The 18873-nt window shown below is 39.1% G+C and overlaps 1 protein-coding gene across 42 annotated transcripts in view; it reads left to right on the top strand.

The window, feature by feature from the left end:
• Positions 1–620: 620 nt before the first annotated feature.
• UTY (ubiquitously transcribed tetratricopeptide repeat containing, Y-linked) overlaps positions 621–18873 on the top strand; it is a 249115-nt gene continuing 230862 nt past the window's right edge. For 36 of the 42 annotated variants that reach the window (XM_063804975.1, XM_063804974.1, XM_063804973.1 and 33 more), the window contains exons 1-3: positions 621–2014; positions 2211–2274; positions 11257–11365. In XM_063804975.1, coding sequence (XP_063661045.1) covers positions 1863–2014; positions 2211–2274; positions 11257–11365 — 325 coding nt within the window. In that variant the 5' untranslated portion in view covers positions 621–1862. 42 annotated transcript variants of the gene reach the window in all.

Here is an 18873-nt window from a genome sequence, read left to right as displayed (position 1 = left end):
CTGCATATCTGATTGCTTCCTCTGCCTTATTATTTATTTATGTAAAAATACACAGTTACTAGCCGGACTAAATTCTGTATTCAGTAGGAGGCTGATCAAGGACTCAAAAGCATGCAAACTCTTGTCTCTTATCTACATTTTTTTTTTTTTTTGAGACGGAGTTTTGCTCTTGTTGCCCAGGCTGGAATGCAATGGTGCCATCTCGGCTCACCGCAACCTCCGCCTCTTGGGTTCAAGCGATTCGCCTGCCTCAGTCTTCAGAGTAGCTGAGATTACAGGCATGCGCCACCAGGCTCTGTTAATTTTGTATTTTTAGTAGAGACGGGGTTTTTCCATGTTGGTCACGCTGGTCTGAAACTCCCAACGTTAGGTCATCTGCCCGCCTCGGCCTCCCAAAGTGCTGGGATTACTGGCGTGAGCCACAGCGCCCGACCTGTCTCTTATCTAACATGGAAGCCCCCGCTTCGAGTTGTCCCTCTTACCTGACCGAACCAATCATGTTTCCCTAAAACGTACAAAAGCAAGCTGTGCCCTGACCACCTTGGGCAAATGTATCATGGGTAAGTCTTGCAAAATAAACTTTTTAAATTGACTAAGACCTCTCTCAGATATTTGGGGTTCAGAAATAAATTCTTTTACCTATTATTTATAATTTTGGTTACAATTGAGAAAGTAAGAAAAATGTGGTGTTTTTTTCTTTTCTAAGGGTTACTGCATCTTGAAAGTGTGATGAAGGTCTTAATTATTGTTCTTATAATTCCTGTCCACAGAAGCTGCTACTCTTACTGAGACCTCACGGAATTATCATTATCACAATAGAAATAAACATTTTGGGTTTGTGGAGTAACTTTTTTTTTTTTTTTTTTTGCTCATCGTTTGTTGCTTAGATAATATCATGAACTGATAAATGCAGTTGCCACGTTGATTCCCTAGGGCCTGGCTTACCGACTGAGGTCATAAGATATTATGCCTTCTCTTTAGACTTGGTCAGTGGAGAGGAAATGGGCAAAGAACCAGCCTATGGAGGTGACAAGGCCAAAAGTCTTGAGGGTGAAGGTTTAGGGCCTGCGCAGCTTCCTTGCCATGCCCTGCAAGGTCTCGCATTCGCAAGGCTTGTGACAGTGGGAGCCTCATTACGGACTCTCCTAAAGTCCATGGTGTCCTCTTTTCGCATTTGCGCCCCGTGAGTGATGCCCGATGCCGCCCTTCCCATCGCTCTCTTCCCCTTCAAGCGTATCGCAACTGCAAAAACACCCAGCACAGACACTCCATTTTCTATCTTAATGCATTTAACTAGCACAACCTACAGGTTGTTCCATCCCAGAGACTACCCTTTTCTCCACAGACGTGGCCATCAACCAACCAGCGGTCAGAATCAGTCAACCTCTGTCACGTTCCCAGGTCCTTGGCGAACTGGATGGGCGGGGTCCCAGCAGCCTAGGAGTACAGTGGAGCCATGCCTGACGTAAGTCAACAAAGATCACGTGAGACGAATCAGTCGCCTAGATTGGCTACAACTAACTGGTTGGGAGCGGGGAGGTCGCGGCGGCTGCGTGGGGTTCGCCCGTGACACAATTACAACTTTGTGCTGGTGCTGGCAAAGTTTGTGATTTTAAGAAATTCTGCTGTGCTCTCCAGCACTGCGAGCTTCTGCCTTCCCTGTAGTTTCCCAGATGTGATCAGGTAGCCGAGTTCCGCTGCCCGTGCTTCGGCTGCTTTAGTCTTTTCCTCAGGTTTTTTCCTTGCAGCCGCTGAGGAGGCGATAAAATTGGCGTCACAGTTGAAGCAGCGATTGAAGGCGTCTTTTCAACTACTCGATTAAGGTTGGGTATCGTCGTGGGACTTGGAAATTTGTTGTTTCCATGAAATCCTGCGGAGTGTCGCTCACTACCGCCGCTGTTGCCTTCGGTGATGAGGCAAAGAAAATGGCGGCAGGAAAAGCGAGCCGCGAGGGTGAAGAGGAGCCTCTTAGCCTGACAGTCGAGGAAAGGGAGGCGCTTGGTGACATGGACAGGTACGCACCTCCATCACCCGCCTGGTTGGCTGGCGATACTCTCCGGGAAGGCCCGGACGCAGCTTGCCCACGTTGATGACGGGGTCATCCTCAGCTTGGCACTCACCAATCTGTCGCTGTCGCTCTTGGACTCGGGAAGGAGCAAGTCACTGGCTTTCTCAGACCATTAACAAGCTCTGTGTCTCTCTCTCTACAGCCGTCTCTTCGGGTTCGTGAGGCTTCATGAAGATGGCGCCAGAACGAAGACCCTACTAGGCAAGGTAAAAGCAACCAGACGCAGACAAAGTCTTTGGTCCGCACTTTGCTCTACCAAGGCCCCGCGTCCCTTACCGCCCAGCCAGTATTTATTTTGGCTCTGCTCCATGGCCAAGGGGTCGGAAAAGTGTTTCTTGCCTTTGCTGTCCCCGTACTCTGGAATACTTCGCCCCTTGCTCCAGACTCCCTTCTACTCTGAGGAAAAAAAAAATCGGAGCGCTTTGGGACCGGGCTAAACCGGGTCTACACCACATGCCTGTTACTTTAGGGCCTTTTGTTCCTGAATTTTAGCGTCACAAATAGTGAATGTGTACAGTTTTCAAAATTCATAACTTCCTGCTTCTTCCCCTCGCCTTTTGGCATTTGGCTCTTGGTGTCTAATTTTAAACATTTTTTTGCCTTTTTTAAAAAAAATCCCTGGTGTCCTAAGTTTAAGTAGCAAGTAAGTTACAGCGGTGAAGAGTTTGCAGTAGATATTTGACCTATAAACTGATGCGTGTATGTTTAGCCTGAAGTTTAGTGATTTGTTTACCTTTTTAGGATGCACAGTGCTGCAAATGTGATTTCATGAATGTGTGTGCTTTTTCCATTCAGGAACCTTGTTTCTTAGGTGTCATGCTCACAGTGGGAAGAATTTGTTGTTTATGTGAAAAGTTGGCACTGTCGTTTAGTTAAGGCTGCTCCTATCAGCCAAGATGGCGGGTAAAAAGGGGGAGGAGCAATAAAGGGGGAAGCTTGGGAAGAGGGTGGGGGTATTAACCCCGAAACCTTAGCAAGGATTAGACCGTAAAGAGCGCTGCCGTAGCTTCATGTTGCTTATTAAAAATTATTATTATTTAAAAGTAGAATTCTTGCGTTATCTCCAACATTGATAGCAGCATTATTAAACCTATATGTGCTTATTAATTGCAGCATGTTTAGTTACTCCCGCGTGAATTGTTGCGTAACTTGGCCCTGGAATATTCCTCTGTGTATCGTTTTTTACCCTCTCACCAAAATCTTGTTAAAGTGTTTGTATGTTGTCAGTTGGTCCCGTGAAATAAGAACGGTACAACAATCGCGCCATCTTTTAGATGCTGAAACCAGTAGTTAAGAATTTCAGTTTATTATTGTATTTCACAAGGAAATACTAATTATTTTCTCAGGATGAACATTTTACTTACCAAGACGTTTTACTTTGTAGTTTAATTCAGTACAGACGCTGAGTTCTTTTACCTATAATCTCCTTTGTATGTTTTGGGGGCAAATACTGATCAGAAAACTAAAATGTAATATATATGTGTGTATAATGTGTATATATATGTTAGTAAATCCACTTTATTTGACTGATAAATGAAACATGAGTTAAACTTTGATTATGCAAGTGAAAATAGCTTTATGAAAAACATGTTATAGTATCAATGATACGATTTAAGCAACAGTGACTCGATCTGCCTTAATGTTTAAAATAGTTATGATAATGAAATAAAAGTAATTTGATGTTTTCTGGGATAATGTGGGAAAATACTGGTTGAGAACTTTAAATCTTCATATGCTGGAGTTAGGATAAATTCTCAGTGGGTTGTGGTTAACATTTTAGTTTGCAACGAACTTTTCAGATAGACAATATGGGGTTTAAATTTTAAGGAATTTTTTTTTCACATATTGATCCTTTCCCATTATGATTACAGTAACATTTTAAATATGAGAAAGTGGTTTCATTATGTTTGAGGAGAACTGTAGCTTCATAAAACACTGAGTAATACCGTATATTAAACTGCAGTGACTTTTTTGAAATGAAAAAAATATTAACTCAATTTCACTTCATTTGGCTCAGGATTCTGAAGGCTGGGAAGTCCAGGATCAAGGGGCTGCGTTTCATGAGGGCTTTAGTGCTGCATCATTCTTTGGAGAAGGTGGAAGGGCAAGAAAGTATATGACAGTGCAAGAGATGGGGGATGCCTAACTCTCTGTAATGAACCTATCCTCACTATGACATTAACCCATCCATGAGCGCAGCCTGCTTATGATGTTGTCAAGTCTTAAAGACATCATTTCACAACACTGTTGCATTGAGGATTATGTTTTCAATGCATGAACTTTGGGGGACATATTCAAACCATAGTACTTGTTCTCCAAGACAAATTATTCTACAGTATGTATAATAAAATATTTTTCCCTTTCTCACAGAGCTTTGCATATATCACTGTTTTTTAAAAAAATTCTTAGAATGATCTGTATCACTGATATTTCAGTTTTTATTCGTATTTATGTTTTCTATGAAAGTTTTATTTATAGATTTTACTAATGTCAGTATTGTTTTACAAGCTTCTAAAGGTTTAAAATATTGTTATAAATATGCTTTTTTTCCTGTCAAGTTTTCTGGACATTGAAGATGCTCTATCCCAATGACTAGTTTCTCTGATTTTTTTTTTTTTTTACCTCATACGTGAACGCGTATATCAAACCATTAGGATGGTTGTAACAATAGATTTCCTTAAAATTCTGTAACTTACGTTTTATAAGATTTTTATTAATTTTTATAAGATTATCTGAATTAGTGTAAATACTTTTCAGCAAAAACTTTTTGGGGGAAGCTTAGTAACTTGCTCGTATTTAAATAATACGCAATTCAATTAAGTGAAAAACAGATTTTAGCAATAGTAACTTTTATTTCATGTTGGAAAACGTTTTAGGTTGATTTTGTTTGTATTATGATAGAGTTTCACTCTGTCAAATAGAATATTACTATTACAGTATGCCTTCAATATAATGGTAGAGGCATTAACAGGAGAAACGCCTATTAAAATGCTTTATACTGTAATATTTGAAAGGTGATATTTAAGATCTTGCATTATATGTGTTTTGTTTGCTAACCTGTAACCTGTAGAACTTCATTTCCAGTTCTAAAAATAGTGTTTTGAGTTAAAAAAGCAACTATAGAAATAATGTCATGTTTTGTTATTTAGAATTAGGTCTTTAATTTGGTGTATCAGGAACAGTTTGGATGTTGTCTTCCAAACAATTAGAGTTGTTATTGTTTACGTATTACTGGACAGAGTATTAAGTAGGCATTATGTAAGAATGCTAATAGAAAATTTGGGTACAACGTTGGACATACATATCTGAAGCAGTTATAGAAAATATTTTGACATCTAGGCACAGTTCCAAACTATGTGATAATAAATGGGCACTTTTCTGGTATTGGTTTACTTTACTTTTTTTTTCCCCCGAGATGGAGTTTCACTCTTGTTGCCCTGGCTGGAGTGGAATAGTGCGGTCTCACCTCACTGCAACCTCTGTGTTCTGGGTTCAAGTGATTCTCCTGCCTCAGCCTCCCAAGTAGCTGGGATTACAGGTATCCACCACCATGCTTGGCTAATTTTTTGTATTTTTAGTAGAGACAGGGTTTCATCATGTTGGCCAGGCTGGTCTGGAACTCCTGACCTCAGGTGATCTGCTCTCCTCAGCCTCCCAAAGTGCTGGGATTACAGGAGTGAGCCACTGCATCCAGCCTACTTTTATTACTAACTAGCTAGCTTTTAAAAGAGTCAAATTGAAATAACTAGGGAACATTTGATATTATTTAAATTGCCAAATAAGATTGTTTTGCCTGTTTTGTCTGTGACTCAGGTGGCAAAATTTATTTATAGGCATAATGCTGTAAGCCAAAATTAAATTTTAGTGCTTTCCAACCACAGTATTATACATCTGTTCTGACATAGATTGATTTTTAGTTTTGAAGGTTATTTTTGCACTGCAACTTACTGTGATGCTAACGAATGATCCCATTTTAATGAGCTGTCTAGAGAGCTAATTTGTATTTTAAAGAATATAAGATTGTTTCATTCAACAGATTAAGACCTAAACCTACATATTTTGTAAATTAGTCAATGGCTGTCATAAAATGACTGGCATATTTTATGAACTTGCTTTGAATCTTCACGTGATTGGCTTATAAATTGCTACCGCAACTCAGAGCAGAACAAACTTGAGAGTGCCATGAATGGAAAACTTTTATGAAGGTCGTATTGAAGTAAGACCTCTCTCAGTTTAGATTGAACAAATAGCCCTTTAAGTGGTAGGATGACTAACAACGGAACATGAGTGTAGAATAAATGTGTGAAGGGCTTTAAAAGTTCACAGTAAAGGTTAGCTTATGAAAATAAAAGTTTGCATTGCTGTTTCTTAATAGGACAGAGTTGTTACTTGGAGATTATTTGATTCATACCACAGCAGTGCATCTTGTAATTTTATTTAGAATTCAGATTTAAAATCAGACTTTAGCTTTAGCAGATGTTTAAAGTAATGTACTTTGCTATTCTTTTACTCGCTGATCTCATTTTGTTATAAGCTTTACTTGGCCTGGCGTGGTGACTCTTGCCTGTAATCCCAGCCGTTTGGGAGATGGAGGCTGATGCATCAGTTGAGTCCAAAAATTCAAGACTAGCCTGGGCAACATGGCAAAACTCCATCTCTACAAAAAAACTAAGAAATTAGCTAGACATGGTGATCTGCACCTATAGTCCCAGGATGGACACTCTTGCCCTCTTCAGAGAATAGAATACAGATCTACACTTTTGGCCTGTGCGTGTCCTTAGGTCTAAAGTGAGTGTCTTTTAGGCAACATGTAGTTGTAACTTGTTTTTTTAAATCCAGTTATTCCCTCTATGTATTATGATTGGTGCATTACCTGTTTCTGTTTACTGACAAGAAAGGACTTACTAATTCCATTTTCTTTGTTTCATTTCATTTTTATGCCTTAAAATATAGGTTACTATATTTGTCTAAAAGTTTACCTTGTTTTCTATGTTGTACCCTTTTCATTTCTCTTTTCCTCTCTTTCTGCCTTCCTTTGTGTTTCATTGGATTTTTTTGTAGTGACAAATTTTAATTCTCTTTTCATTTCACTTTGTACATATGTCCTATATGTTTTCTTTGTTGTTACCATGGCAGTAACATAAAGCTTCATAAAGTTATAACTATCTTTGTTTTTTTTTCTTTTTGAGATGTAGTTTCCTTCTGTTGCCCATGCTGAAGTTCAGTGGTGCTAGGTCAGCCCACTGCAACCTCCACGTCCCAGGTTCAAGCTGCCTCAGCCTCCCAAGTAGCTGAGATTTCATGTACCTGCCACCACACGTAGCTGTTTTTGTATTTTTTTAGTAGAGACAGGCTTTTACCATGTTGCCCAGGCTGGTCTCCAACTCCTGACCTAGGTGATCCGCCTGCCTTGGCCTCCTAAAGTGCTGGGATTACAGGCATGAGCCACCACACCCGGCCAGTAATCATCTTTTGTCAACTGACAAGAACTAAATTTCAGTTGCATATAAAAACTGCTCTTTATATCTGTCCTTTAGGGATCCATTAATGTATTTTTTAGAGTTTTTTTATGCCTTAAAAAATTAGATACCAGATTTATTCATTATTTTTTCATCTGCATTATAATATTATAGGTTACTATATTTGTCTATATGTTTACCTTTATTTTGTATTTTCAAATGGTTTTGTGTGCTGGTTAACATCATTTTTCTTCAACCTGTGGGACTATCTTCAGCATTTCTTACAAGGTAGGTGTAGTGGTGATGAACGCCCTCAGGTTTGTTTTTCAAGGAAGTCTTACTTTCTCGAAAATTGCAAATCCAGAGAGATACAAAAACAGATTAGCAGTTATCAGGGGGTGTATCCCTTAGGTACAAACTTAGCAGTTGGCCCAGCACTCCTTGCTCATCCCACAACCATGTTATTGCCTTGGGAATTCACATTACTACCTGCTATTTTAATTTTTTCCTGCGTGAAACAATACTTCTTTCTGGTAAAGTATGTCTATCGTCAGTTAGTTCTTTGCCTTTGTTTATCTGGGGATATGATTCTGCTTTTTAATAGAAGTATAGTATAATGAAGTATAGAATTTTTGATGATAGTTCTTTTCTTTCGTTATTTTTTTTTTCTCGAGACAGAGTCTTGCACTGTTGCCTGGGTTGGAGTTCAGTGGCGCGATATTGGCCCACTGCAACCTCCACCTCCCAAGTTCAAGCGATTCTCTTGCCTCAGCCTCCCAAGTAGCTGGGATAACAGCCACCCTATTCTCTTGCCTCAGCCTCCCAAGTAGCTGGGATAACAGCCACCCACCACTACGCCCAACTAATTTTTTGTGTTTTTAGTTGAGACGGGGTTTCACCATGTTGGGCGGGCTGGTCTTGAACTCCTGACCTTGTGATTCACCCACCTCAGCCTCCCAAAGTGCTGGGATTACAGGCGTGAGCCTCCGTGCCCCGCCTGGATGATAGTTATTTTATTCTCCCATTTTTTCATTTGGATTCCAGTTATATTAAGATTGTAATGCCTGGCATGATCTCAAAATGTTTCTGAAGCTCTGTTTTTGTTCAATGTTTTCTTTTTTTGGATTTGATCTTTTATATTGATGTCTTAAATATTTAGTGTTGGTTTTCAGTTTCTGAGTTGTTTCACTTAAGATAATCACCTTCAGTTCCATCTTGTTGTTGCATAAGACATATTTTCATTCTTTTAATTGTCAAATAGTATTTAATTTTATATATGCCGCTTTTTCTTTATCCAGTTATCCATTGGTGGACATGGGAGTAATTACCTATCTTTGCTATTGTGAAGAGAGCTGCAGTAAACATACAAATGCAGTTATCATTTTGATATAATGATTTCTTATTCTTTGGGTATATACCGTGTAATGGGATTGTTGGATTGAATGGTAGTTTTGTTTTTAGTAGTTTGAGAAATCTCCATACTGTTTTTCAGAGTGTGCTAATACTATATGAAAGTGTATAAGAGATTCCTTTTGTCTGTATCCCTGCCAATATCTTGTTTTTTTTTTTTTAATCTTTTTAATGATAGACATTCTGTCTAGTGTTAAGATGATATCTCGTTGTGGTTTTGATTTGCAGTTCTCTGGTGATTAGTGATGTTGAACATTTTTTAAATGTGCTTTTTGACTATTATGTGTCTTCTTTTGATCTGTTCTTGTCCTTTGCCCACTTTTTCTTTTTTTTCAAGTCTTGCTGTGTCACCCAGGGTAGAGTGCAGTGGCATGATCACAGCTTACTGCAACCTCAATCGCCTGTATTTGCCCACTGTTTAATTCATTAAGTATATTTGTAATATCTACTTTGAAGTTCCTGCTAAATACAATATATAAATTTATTTGGGTCAGTTTTTGTTGATTGAAAAAAGTGACTTATTATAATAGGGTTACACTTACCTGTTTGTTTTCAGGTCTAGTAATGTTTGGTGGAGAATTAGACATTTTAGATACGTATTTTAAGAAAATTTGCATAGAGTGGAGGGTACTTGTGGACTAAACTGTGAAACTCTTCGCTGCTGTGAATGTTGGCACAATGTTAAAAAATAAAATTTCCTATGTTTTGCCTTTATTCCCTTTCGTCCTCCTCTTTTTTTTTTTTTTGAGCCGGGGTCTCACTCTGTTGGTCAGGCTGGAGTGCAGTGGCACAGTCTTGGCTCACTGTAACCTCTGCCTCCTGGCTTCAAGTGATTGTCCTGCCTCAGCCTCTCCGGTAGCTGGGACTACAGATGCGCACCACCATGTCCAGCTAATTTTTGTATTTTTAGTAGGCACGGGGTTTCACCATGTTGACCAGGATGATCTGTATCTCTTGACCTTGTGATCCACCTGCCTTCGGCCTCCCAAAGTTGCTGCGATTACCCCTTCTTTTTTGTAGAGTGCATTCACTTGTTTTCGTGCTGCCATTACTTGAAGTCCTGTTTTCCAGATACTGCATTTTGTGTAAGGAAGAACATTTATGTAAAGTACTTCGTATTGGGTCTGGCACAGTAGGGGCTTAGTACAAGTAAACTCAGGCAGTGGTTTAGTAATTCAGAAAGAGGAGGCAGCAATTATAAGTAATCACTGATCTGCTTTCTGACACTAAAGATGGTTTACATTTCTAGAATATTATGTAAGTGGGATTGTGAAAAATATACTATGCTTTAGCCTTGCTCCTTTCCTTCAGCTTACTTTCAGATTTATTCATTTTGTTCTGCATTACAAGTAATTCATTTATTCTTGAAAATACTGAGTATCTTTTCCTTTGCAAATAACAAGCTGTTTGCATGTTATTAAGACTGTAGTTAGAAGAAGTTAAGTTTTTCAAGATCTGTGGTTAGTAACAACTCTATTTGCAGCAAAATTCTAGAAGACTGTTCTTTCTGATGTTTTAGTAATGTTTTCATTCAGTTTTTCCCTTCTGCATACTCCTGAAAGTTCAAAGATTTGATCTGAACCCGTAACCACCCCCCCACCAAAGTTTGTGTGAAATCTTTGAAACACAGCACATCTCAGTTTGTGCTCTCCACATTCCAAATGTTTAAAAATTTCATGTGGCTAATGGCTACCAGAGTCAGTAATGTTCCTCCAATGCTTAATTTGAGAGTAGTTTTGTTGTATAAATAAGGATTGTAATAAGAATTTAGATATGCAACTTTTATGTAAAGTTATTAATGAGCTCCTAGTTTATTTTATTGAGCATATGATCTTTTCAAGATGGAAAAGTACTTAGATCATGACTGTTGGCTTCATTATTATTATTATTTTTAAAGTCAATAAATTTTTATTCAAGGAGTTCCATGTTGTGATTTCTTCCACTGTCCAGCAAGGTCACTTCAGATCCTCTAAACAGCTGGAGTCAAAAGATATATCTTCAAGTTAGCCCTTTTTAATGAAACTAATCTAGTCGTCCTGTTAGCCCATCATTACTTTGGCTTCTGTCATCTCCTTTTAATATGGGTATACTGCTGAAGACTTCAAAATTCACCAAGAATCCTTGGGATCTAATTTCTTCATTAGTAAATTCTTAAGAGAAGTTATTTCCTCTCTGAAATGCTGAATTTAATCCTATACCTATGGAAGAAATGACATACATTTATGGTTGCTTTGATTTCTTTAAGAATCTCGTGCAGATGTATGTATTCTTCCAGGAAGGACATGCCTTTTTCTTAATGTTTATAATTTTTATTTCTAGGCTGTTCGCTGCTACGAATCTTTAATCTTAAAAGCTGAAGGAAAAGTGGAGTCTGACTTCTTTTGCCAATTAGGTCACTTCAACCTCTTGTTGGAAGATTATTCGAAAGGTATTGTTATTCTCTTTTTAAATTTCTTGCTTGACTTACATTTGCCCCGTAGTTGTAACGTTTTTTCCTTCTTCAGGGATACTTCTGATTTTTACTTTCTTCTGATAAACTTAAAAACATAGTAATCAATGAGAAAGAATGTAGACTAAATAGAGATGTGAAAATTTTATGTGATTTCATGTAAATATGCCGTCAATTAGATTATTGAGTAAAACATATAATATCCTACACGTGTATTGCTATTTTGCTTGCCCTTGTGAAAATCATGTTTTTAAAAATGTTACCACAGTAGAAAGACAATACGTTTGTCATCTTTGTCTATATTATACAAACGTGGACATTTTGGAAAGATCAGGAAAACAGTATTTCCTTATTTGATTTCTCGATTTTCTTTAAAATTTTTCATTATAGTTAGAAAATATTGCAAGTCTGATCTGTAGCAATGTGTTATTCTGAAGGAATACAGGTTAGAATACAGTGTGTTATTCTAAAGGAATCTGTAGCAGTGTGTTACTCTAAAGGAATAAAGGAATACATCTCTGAGTTTGAGCCTTCTATACAGCAGATTTTTTTCATTCAGTCAAATGATTTTTCTTCTCAGAAATAGTTGGAGGGGTGGGCCTGGTGGCTCATGCCTGTAATCCTAGCACTTTGGGAGGCCAAGGTGGGCAGATCACCTGAGGTTAGGAGTTCAAGACCATCCTGGCCAACATGGAAAAACCTCGTCTCTACTAAAAATACAAAAATTAGCTGGGTGTGGTGACGTGTGCCTATAATCCCAACTAGTGAGACTGGGGCAGGAGAATCGCTTGGACCTGGGAGGCGGAGGTTACAGTGAGCCGAGATTGCGCCACTGCACTCCAGCCTAGGCAACAGAGCAAGGCTCTGTCTCAAAAAAAAAAAAAAAAAGCAATAGGTGGAGATAAGTTTACTTAAGATAACTGTAAAAAATGTGTACTTTTCATAGTACCAAGCCACTGACCAAGAGCATTATTTATTTAGGAAATTAGAACATTTTTCCTTCACACCAATATTCTCATACCAAAGAATATTTTATAACTTTTGGATGTAAGTAAACATATTGTAGAGAGTAGGTAGATATATTTTCCAGCAAATATGGGTAGTAGAAAGAACAGTTGACTATTTTAGGATTAGAGGGAAGAGTTGGTGGGGGTATACTACTTGTGTGCTTTAGCAGTAGAGTATGTGATGTACCTCATTTTTTGTTAGGTTAAGCCAGTGTTTACTAATGAAATGTACTTTTAATTTGACGTAGCATGCTCTATGGGGTATTAATGTTTCAGCTGGAACTTTGCCATTTAAAAATGGTTTATAGTAACAGATTTATTTTAAGTTTCTCTAACGTCTTCCTCCTAATAATGTAGTAGGTTGGGGAATAGTAGCAGAGGAAGTCAATGAATGATAAATGGAATTCTCTTTTTTTTTGTCACCCACGCTGGAGTGCACTGGCGCCATCTCGGCTCACTGCAAGCTCCGCCTCACAGGTTCATGCCATTCTCCTGCCTCAGCCACCCAAGTAGCTGGGACTACAAGTGCCTGCCACCACGCCTGGCTAATTTTTTTAAATATATTTTTAGTAGATACCGGGTTTCACAGTGTTAGCCAGGATGTTCTCGATCTCGTGACCTCTTGATCCGCCCACCTCAGCCTCCCAAAGTGCTGGGATTACAGGCGTGAGCCACCGCACCCGGCCTGAAATTCTTAGCACTTGTTAAATGGGCTTTATTTTAGCAGATGACTTTTACTGGTAATGTTTATTTATAAACTTTCAGATAAAAATTTGGTTAAAATGTAATATTTCTTTTTCTTTTTTTTTTGAGACGGTCTTGTTTTGTTGCCCAGGCTAGAGTGCAGTGTCACAATGTCGGCTCACTGCAACCTCTGCCTCCTGGGTTCAAGCGATTCTCATGCCTCAGCCTGCCAAGTAGCTGGAATTACAAGCATCCGCCACCACACTGGCTAATTTTTGTATTTTTAATAGAGATGGGTTTTCACCATGTTGGCCAGGCCGGTCTCCAACTCCTGACCTCAAGTGATCCACCCATGTCTGCCTCTCAAAGTGCTGGTATTACAGGTGTGAGCCACCGTGCCTGGCCTAAAGTGTAATATTTCAAAGGAAACAATTGGAGAAGAAAAATACATAGGTTTTTCTAGTACACATTTAAGATTTTTTTTGTGTGTTTAATATGCAAACTTGAGAGCTAATAAACAAAGACCCTGAATTGAGAAGTAGATTTAAATAGGGACTGTCTGTCTTTGCTATGTAGCAGTCACTTAATATGTATTTTTAATTTCTTTTTTTTTTTTCTTTTTTGAGACAGAGTCTTGGTGTATCTCCAGGAATGCAGTGGCACGAACTCTAATTTGACTCATTGCAACCTCTGCCTACCTGTTCAAGTGATTCTCATGCCTCAGTCTCCCCTGAGTAGCTGGGATTACAGGCGCCTGCCACCACTCCCAGCTAATTTTTGTATTTTTAGTAGAGATGGGGTTTTAACATGTTGCAGGCTGGTCTTGAACTCCTGACCTCAGGTGATCTGCCTGCCTTGACCGCCCAACGTTTTGGGATTACAGGCATGAGCCATTGCTCCTGGCGTATATTTTTAAATTTCTTAAAGCTTTAAGATTGAGAATTTAGTCACATTTTCTATTTAAAAAGAAGAGAAGAGACCTTGTATAATTTTTGTCTGTGGAGTGAATAAAGACTCCAAGGAAATTGTTTTGAAGGTTATTTTGTTGTGTTTTGTTGTGCTTTGGGCACATGGTGGGTCAGACATTGGGCAAAATACATTAAGGTCAGAGAAGAATAACACTGACATTTAAGTTCTTGATTAAATGTTCTCTCAGGTCAATATTGGCATGAAAAGAATTAGTCTTTTGGTGAGGCGCAGTGGCTCACGCCTATAATCCCAGCACTTTGGGAGGCCAAAGCAGGTGGATCATGAGGTCAGGAGTTCAAGACCAGCCTCCTAACATGGTGAAACCCTGTCTCTACTAAAGATACAAAAAATTAGCTGGGCATGGTGGCATGCGCCTGTAATCCCAACTACTCTATAGGCTGGGGCAGGAGAATTGCCTGAACCCTTGAGGCAGAGGTGGCAGTGAGCTGAGATTGTGCCGCTGCACTCCAGTGTGTGCAACAGGGCAACACTCTGTCTCAAAGATAAAAAGAATTAGTCTTTCTAGACGTAGAGGTTAACTTGATCACTTGTAATAGTAGAGAAGAAAAGAAAATGAATACAGAGACATTCATTTATATTTTATATTTCGTGTTGAGTTGAAAGTTTTCCAGTTACAAGCTAACTGAGATTCCAGCCATTCATAACTTTCTCTCTTCTATTCTTCTTTCAAGTAAGTAATTGTTACCTGTTGTACTGACAGCCACTTTTGTTAAAAATTTTGGCTCTGTGTTTTTGGTTCCTGTACATTTACTATTACTCCAAGAATGACTAATAATGTATGTCAAACTTTATGTTTCTTTTTCTTCTTTTGTTTGCCTTTCACTTTCTTGGGTGAAATTATAATACTCTGTCCTGGTACATAGAGTATAAGAACATAAAATGGGTGCTTCCCACTAATAGGTCTTTGAGTTATGCTTCTCCAAAAATCATAGTTATATTTCATTTATGGATGAGCCTATTTGTGTTGCTGTTTAAATTGAAGATGACGTTTCTTTAATTTGAAGTGTTGGTATAGTTTGAAAATATAAAAATCGGTTTTTAAAAAAAAGGAGTTCGGTGTTTTTTTCCTTCAACTTTTATTTTAAGTTCTGGGGTGCATGTGCAGGATGTGCAGGTTTGTTATATAAGTAGACATGCACCATGGTTGTTTGCTGCACAGATCCACCCATCACCTTGGTATTAAGCCCAGCATCCATTAGCTATTCTTCCCAGTGCTCTCCCTTCCTGATTCTTGATTATAGCTTTTTTCTGTTGCCTAGAGAAGGGAATTTCTTAAGTATACAGTTTCTTAATCTGTAATGTGGAAATACTGTTTGTTTTCAGTATAAAGTAGAATATTTATATAAACTAGTGACCATAGTGTATGTTTCATGGAGTATGGTAGTCAGCATGGCCTTGGACCAACCCAGTTTTCATTCTTTCTCACTTGTAGTTCGCAAGAATGACTGTAGAATGTACTGGGAATACAACATCCTAAGATGATGAGGGACTCAGCAAACAGCCTCCTTTTTTCCCAACTGCCTTCCACACCAGAAACAGGATGCACTAAAGAGCTGGTGGTGTGTTCTTTCAACTGTTTAGCTCATTAAGGCTTATAATGCCAGGGTGTTAAACTTAGGGCTGCTTTTCAGGGTTCCTCAGCTATGGTGCAAGTGGACATGGGCAGATGAGACTCCATATGCTTTGGGCAGCTTTCGTGAGCCTTAGGCCAAATCTTGCAATGAATACTAGGCTTCTGTTATCCAGATTAGCGCCTGGGATAGGCTCTCTGTCTTACTAGACTCAGACTCAGTATATGTGTGTGTGTGTGTCTGTATAAAACAATGAATTTGCTTCACAATGGATATAGATTCTTGTCATTTAGATTAATGTTATAAAATCATTGTGAAAACTGAATTAGCAAATACTGAACTATTGTTCCTAAAGGGAAATACAGGATAAAGTTCCTATTAGCCTTTGATCACAACATTGTTGTTAGCTGATCAATACATAACTATATTTTATATGTATTTCTGTTTAAAAATCCCTATTAAAATCTAAATTGTTGATTCATTATCATTGAACTCAAAGCCAAAAGCATTATAACTCATGCCTGAATGAAATATATTTTTCTGTGAGGCACATCACATTCTTTTTGTATTTAGGCACATTGGCACATGACATTCTTTTTGTACTTGGGGACATCAGACAGCTCTTCAGCACTATACATCGGTTAGTGATTTTGTATACTTTTTAATGTTTCATTTTATTTGATTTTATATTGTATTTTATTTTTTTTATGTATTTATGTATTTATTTATTTTTTTGAGATGGGGTCTCACTCTGTCACCCAGGCTGGAGTGCTGTGACGTGATCTCAGCTCACTGCCACCTCCACCTCCCGGGTTCACCTGTCTCAGCCTCAGCCTCCTGCCTCAGCCTCCCAAGTAGCTGGGACTGCAGGTGCCCGCCACCACGCCTGGCAATTTTTTTGTATTTTTAGTAGAGATGGGGTTTCACCGTGTTAGCCAGGATGGTCTTGATCTCCTGACCTCATGATCCACCCGCCTTGGCCTCCCAAGTGCTGGGATTACAGGTGTGAGCCACCGCACCCAGCTTTATTTTTTGAAACACAATCTCACTCTGTCAACGAGGCTGGTGTGCAGTGGTGCGATCTTGGCTTACTGCAACCTATGTCTCCTGGGTTCAAGCGATTCTTGGGTTCAAGCGATTCTTGTGCCTTAGCCTCCCTAGGAGCTGGGATTACAGGTATGTGCCACCACACCCAGCTAATTTTTGTATTTTTAATAGAGATGGGGTCTCACCATGTTGGCCAAGCTGGTCTTAAACTTCTGACCTCAAGTGATACGCCTGCTTTGGCCTCTCAGAGTGCTGGGATTACAGGTGTGAGCCACTGCACCCAGCTTGATAGTGATTTTAAACAGCGAAATTACTAACAAAAGAGCAAAAATCAGAAAAATGTGACACTGCATACAGCAGGAAAAGCCTGTTTGTTTAGAATACTTGACACATGAAGTCAGAGAAAGGCCCACCGCTTGTAACATTAGCTGGGAGTGTGTATCCAGTGGGTCGAATTTATTGCTGCCCTGAGCAGGTCTGTGAATATCTGTGAAACCATCATTAAGTATTGATTTTGTGTATATATACATTTTCGTGAGTCAAATAACAGAACCCACAAGTAATGAATATCAATTAAAGCTCTGAAAGCTGATAAATTGTTGCATATATGTCATATGATCTTTTAGCTAGAGATTCATGGAAAATTTGTAAAGAATATAGATTTTTCCTATATCATGTGGCTGTGTTCTTTTGTTGACGGTAAAGGACAAAATATTGCAATAAACTTGTGCTCATAGAATGGTATTATATGTCTTTGTAAAGCTGATAAATTTTTGCATATCCATCAGGTGATTTTCTATTTATCTTCCCTGCATTCAGAAGTTAAATACACAACGTCTTCATGTAATGTCCAATTAAATATATTTAGAATTCAGTCAGAGTTTTAAAAAGTCATAGATAGCTTCCTACTTGGCTTCTGAAAAACCTTTAGAGATTTCTCAATGATCACAATTTGTGGTGTCACTAATTTAGTCTGATTATTCAAGGAGGAAAATGCAATTGAGAAGTTCAGAGAATAGCAGATTAGTGATCATACCTCAGGTTTTCAGACATTCATGCCCATGCTCTCAGAACTATGGAATTGATGCATTGGGCAACTAGTAAAAGTTCTGTTAGCTTTGAGAACTGATGAATTTGTGGCAGAACACATTGCAAAAACAGAAAGAACAAAACTGGCCGGGCGCGGTGGCTCACGCCTGTAATCCCAGCACTTTGGGAGGCCGAGGCGGGCGGATCACGAGGTCAGGAGATCGAGACCATCCTGGCTAACACGGTGAAACCCCGTCTCTACTAAAAATACAAAAAATTAGCCGGGCGTGATGGCGGGCGCCTGTAGTCCCAGCTACTCGGGAGGCTGAGGCAGGAGAATGGCATGAACCCGGGAGGCGGAGCTTGCAGTGAGCCGAGATCGCGCCACTGCACTCCAGCCTGGGCGACAAGAGCGAGACTCCGTCTCAAAAAAAAAAAAAAAAAAAAAAGAAAGAAAGAACAAAACTTTCTTGGAGGTTGTATGTAGCCAGTTCTGAGACCCTGATGACCTTGATGAGAATGTTATTTTAATAATGTCAACAGGTGCTGGAGAGGATGTGGAGAAATAGGAAAACTTATACACTGTTGGTGGGACTGTAAACTAGTTCAACCATTGTGGAAGACAGTGTGATGATTCCTCAAGGATCTGGAACTAGAAATAGGATTTGACCCAGCCATCCCATTACTGGGTATATGCCCAAAGGATTATAAATCATGCTGTTGTAAAGACACATGCATATGTAAGATTATTGAGGCACTATTCACAATAGCAAAGACTTGGAACCAACCCAAATGCCCACCAATGATAGACTAGATTAAGAAAATGTGGCACATATACACTGTGGAATACTATGCAGCCATAAAAAAGGATGAGTTCATGTCCTTTGTAGGGACATGGATGAAGCTGGAAACTATCATTTCAGCAAACTATTGGAGGGACAAAAAAACAAACACTGGGCGTTCTCACTCATAGGTGGGAATTAAACAATGAGAACACTTGGACACAGGAAAGGGAACATTACACACCAGGGCCTGTTGTGGGGTTGGGGGGAGGGGGGAGGAATAGCATTAGGAGATATACCTAATGTAAATGACGAGTTAATGGGTGCAGCACACCAACATAGCACATGTATACATATGTAACAAACCTGCACGTTGT

The sequence above is a fragment of the Pan troglodytes genome, chromosome Y, assembly GCF_028858775.2.
Source record: "Pan troglodytes isolate AG18354 chromosome Y, NHGRI_mPanTro3-v2.0_pri, whole genome shotgun sequence".
Taxonomy (NCBI): Eukaryota; Metazoa; Chordata; class Mammalia; order Primates; family Hominidae; genus Pan; species Pan troglodytes.
This window is presented reverse-complemented; position numbering and strand designations above follow the sequence as displayed.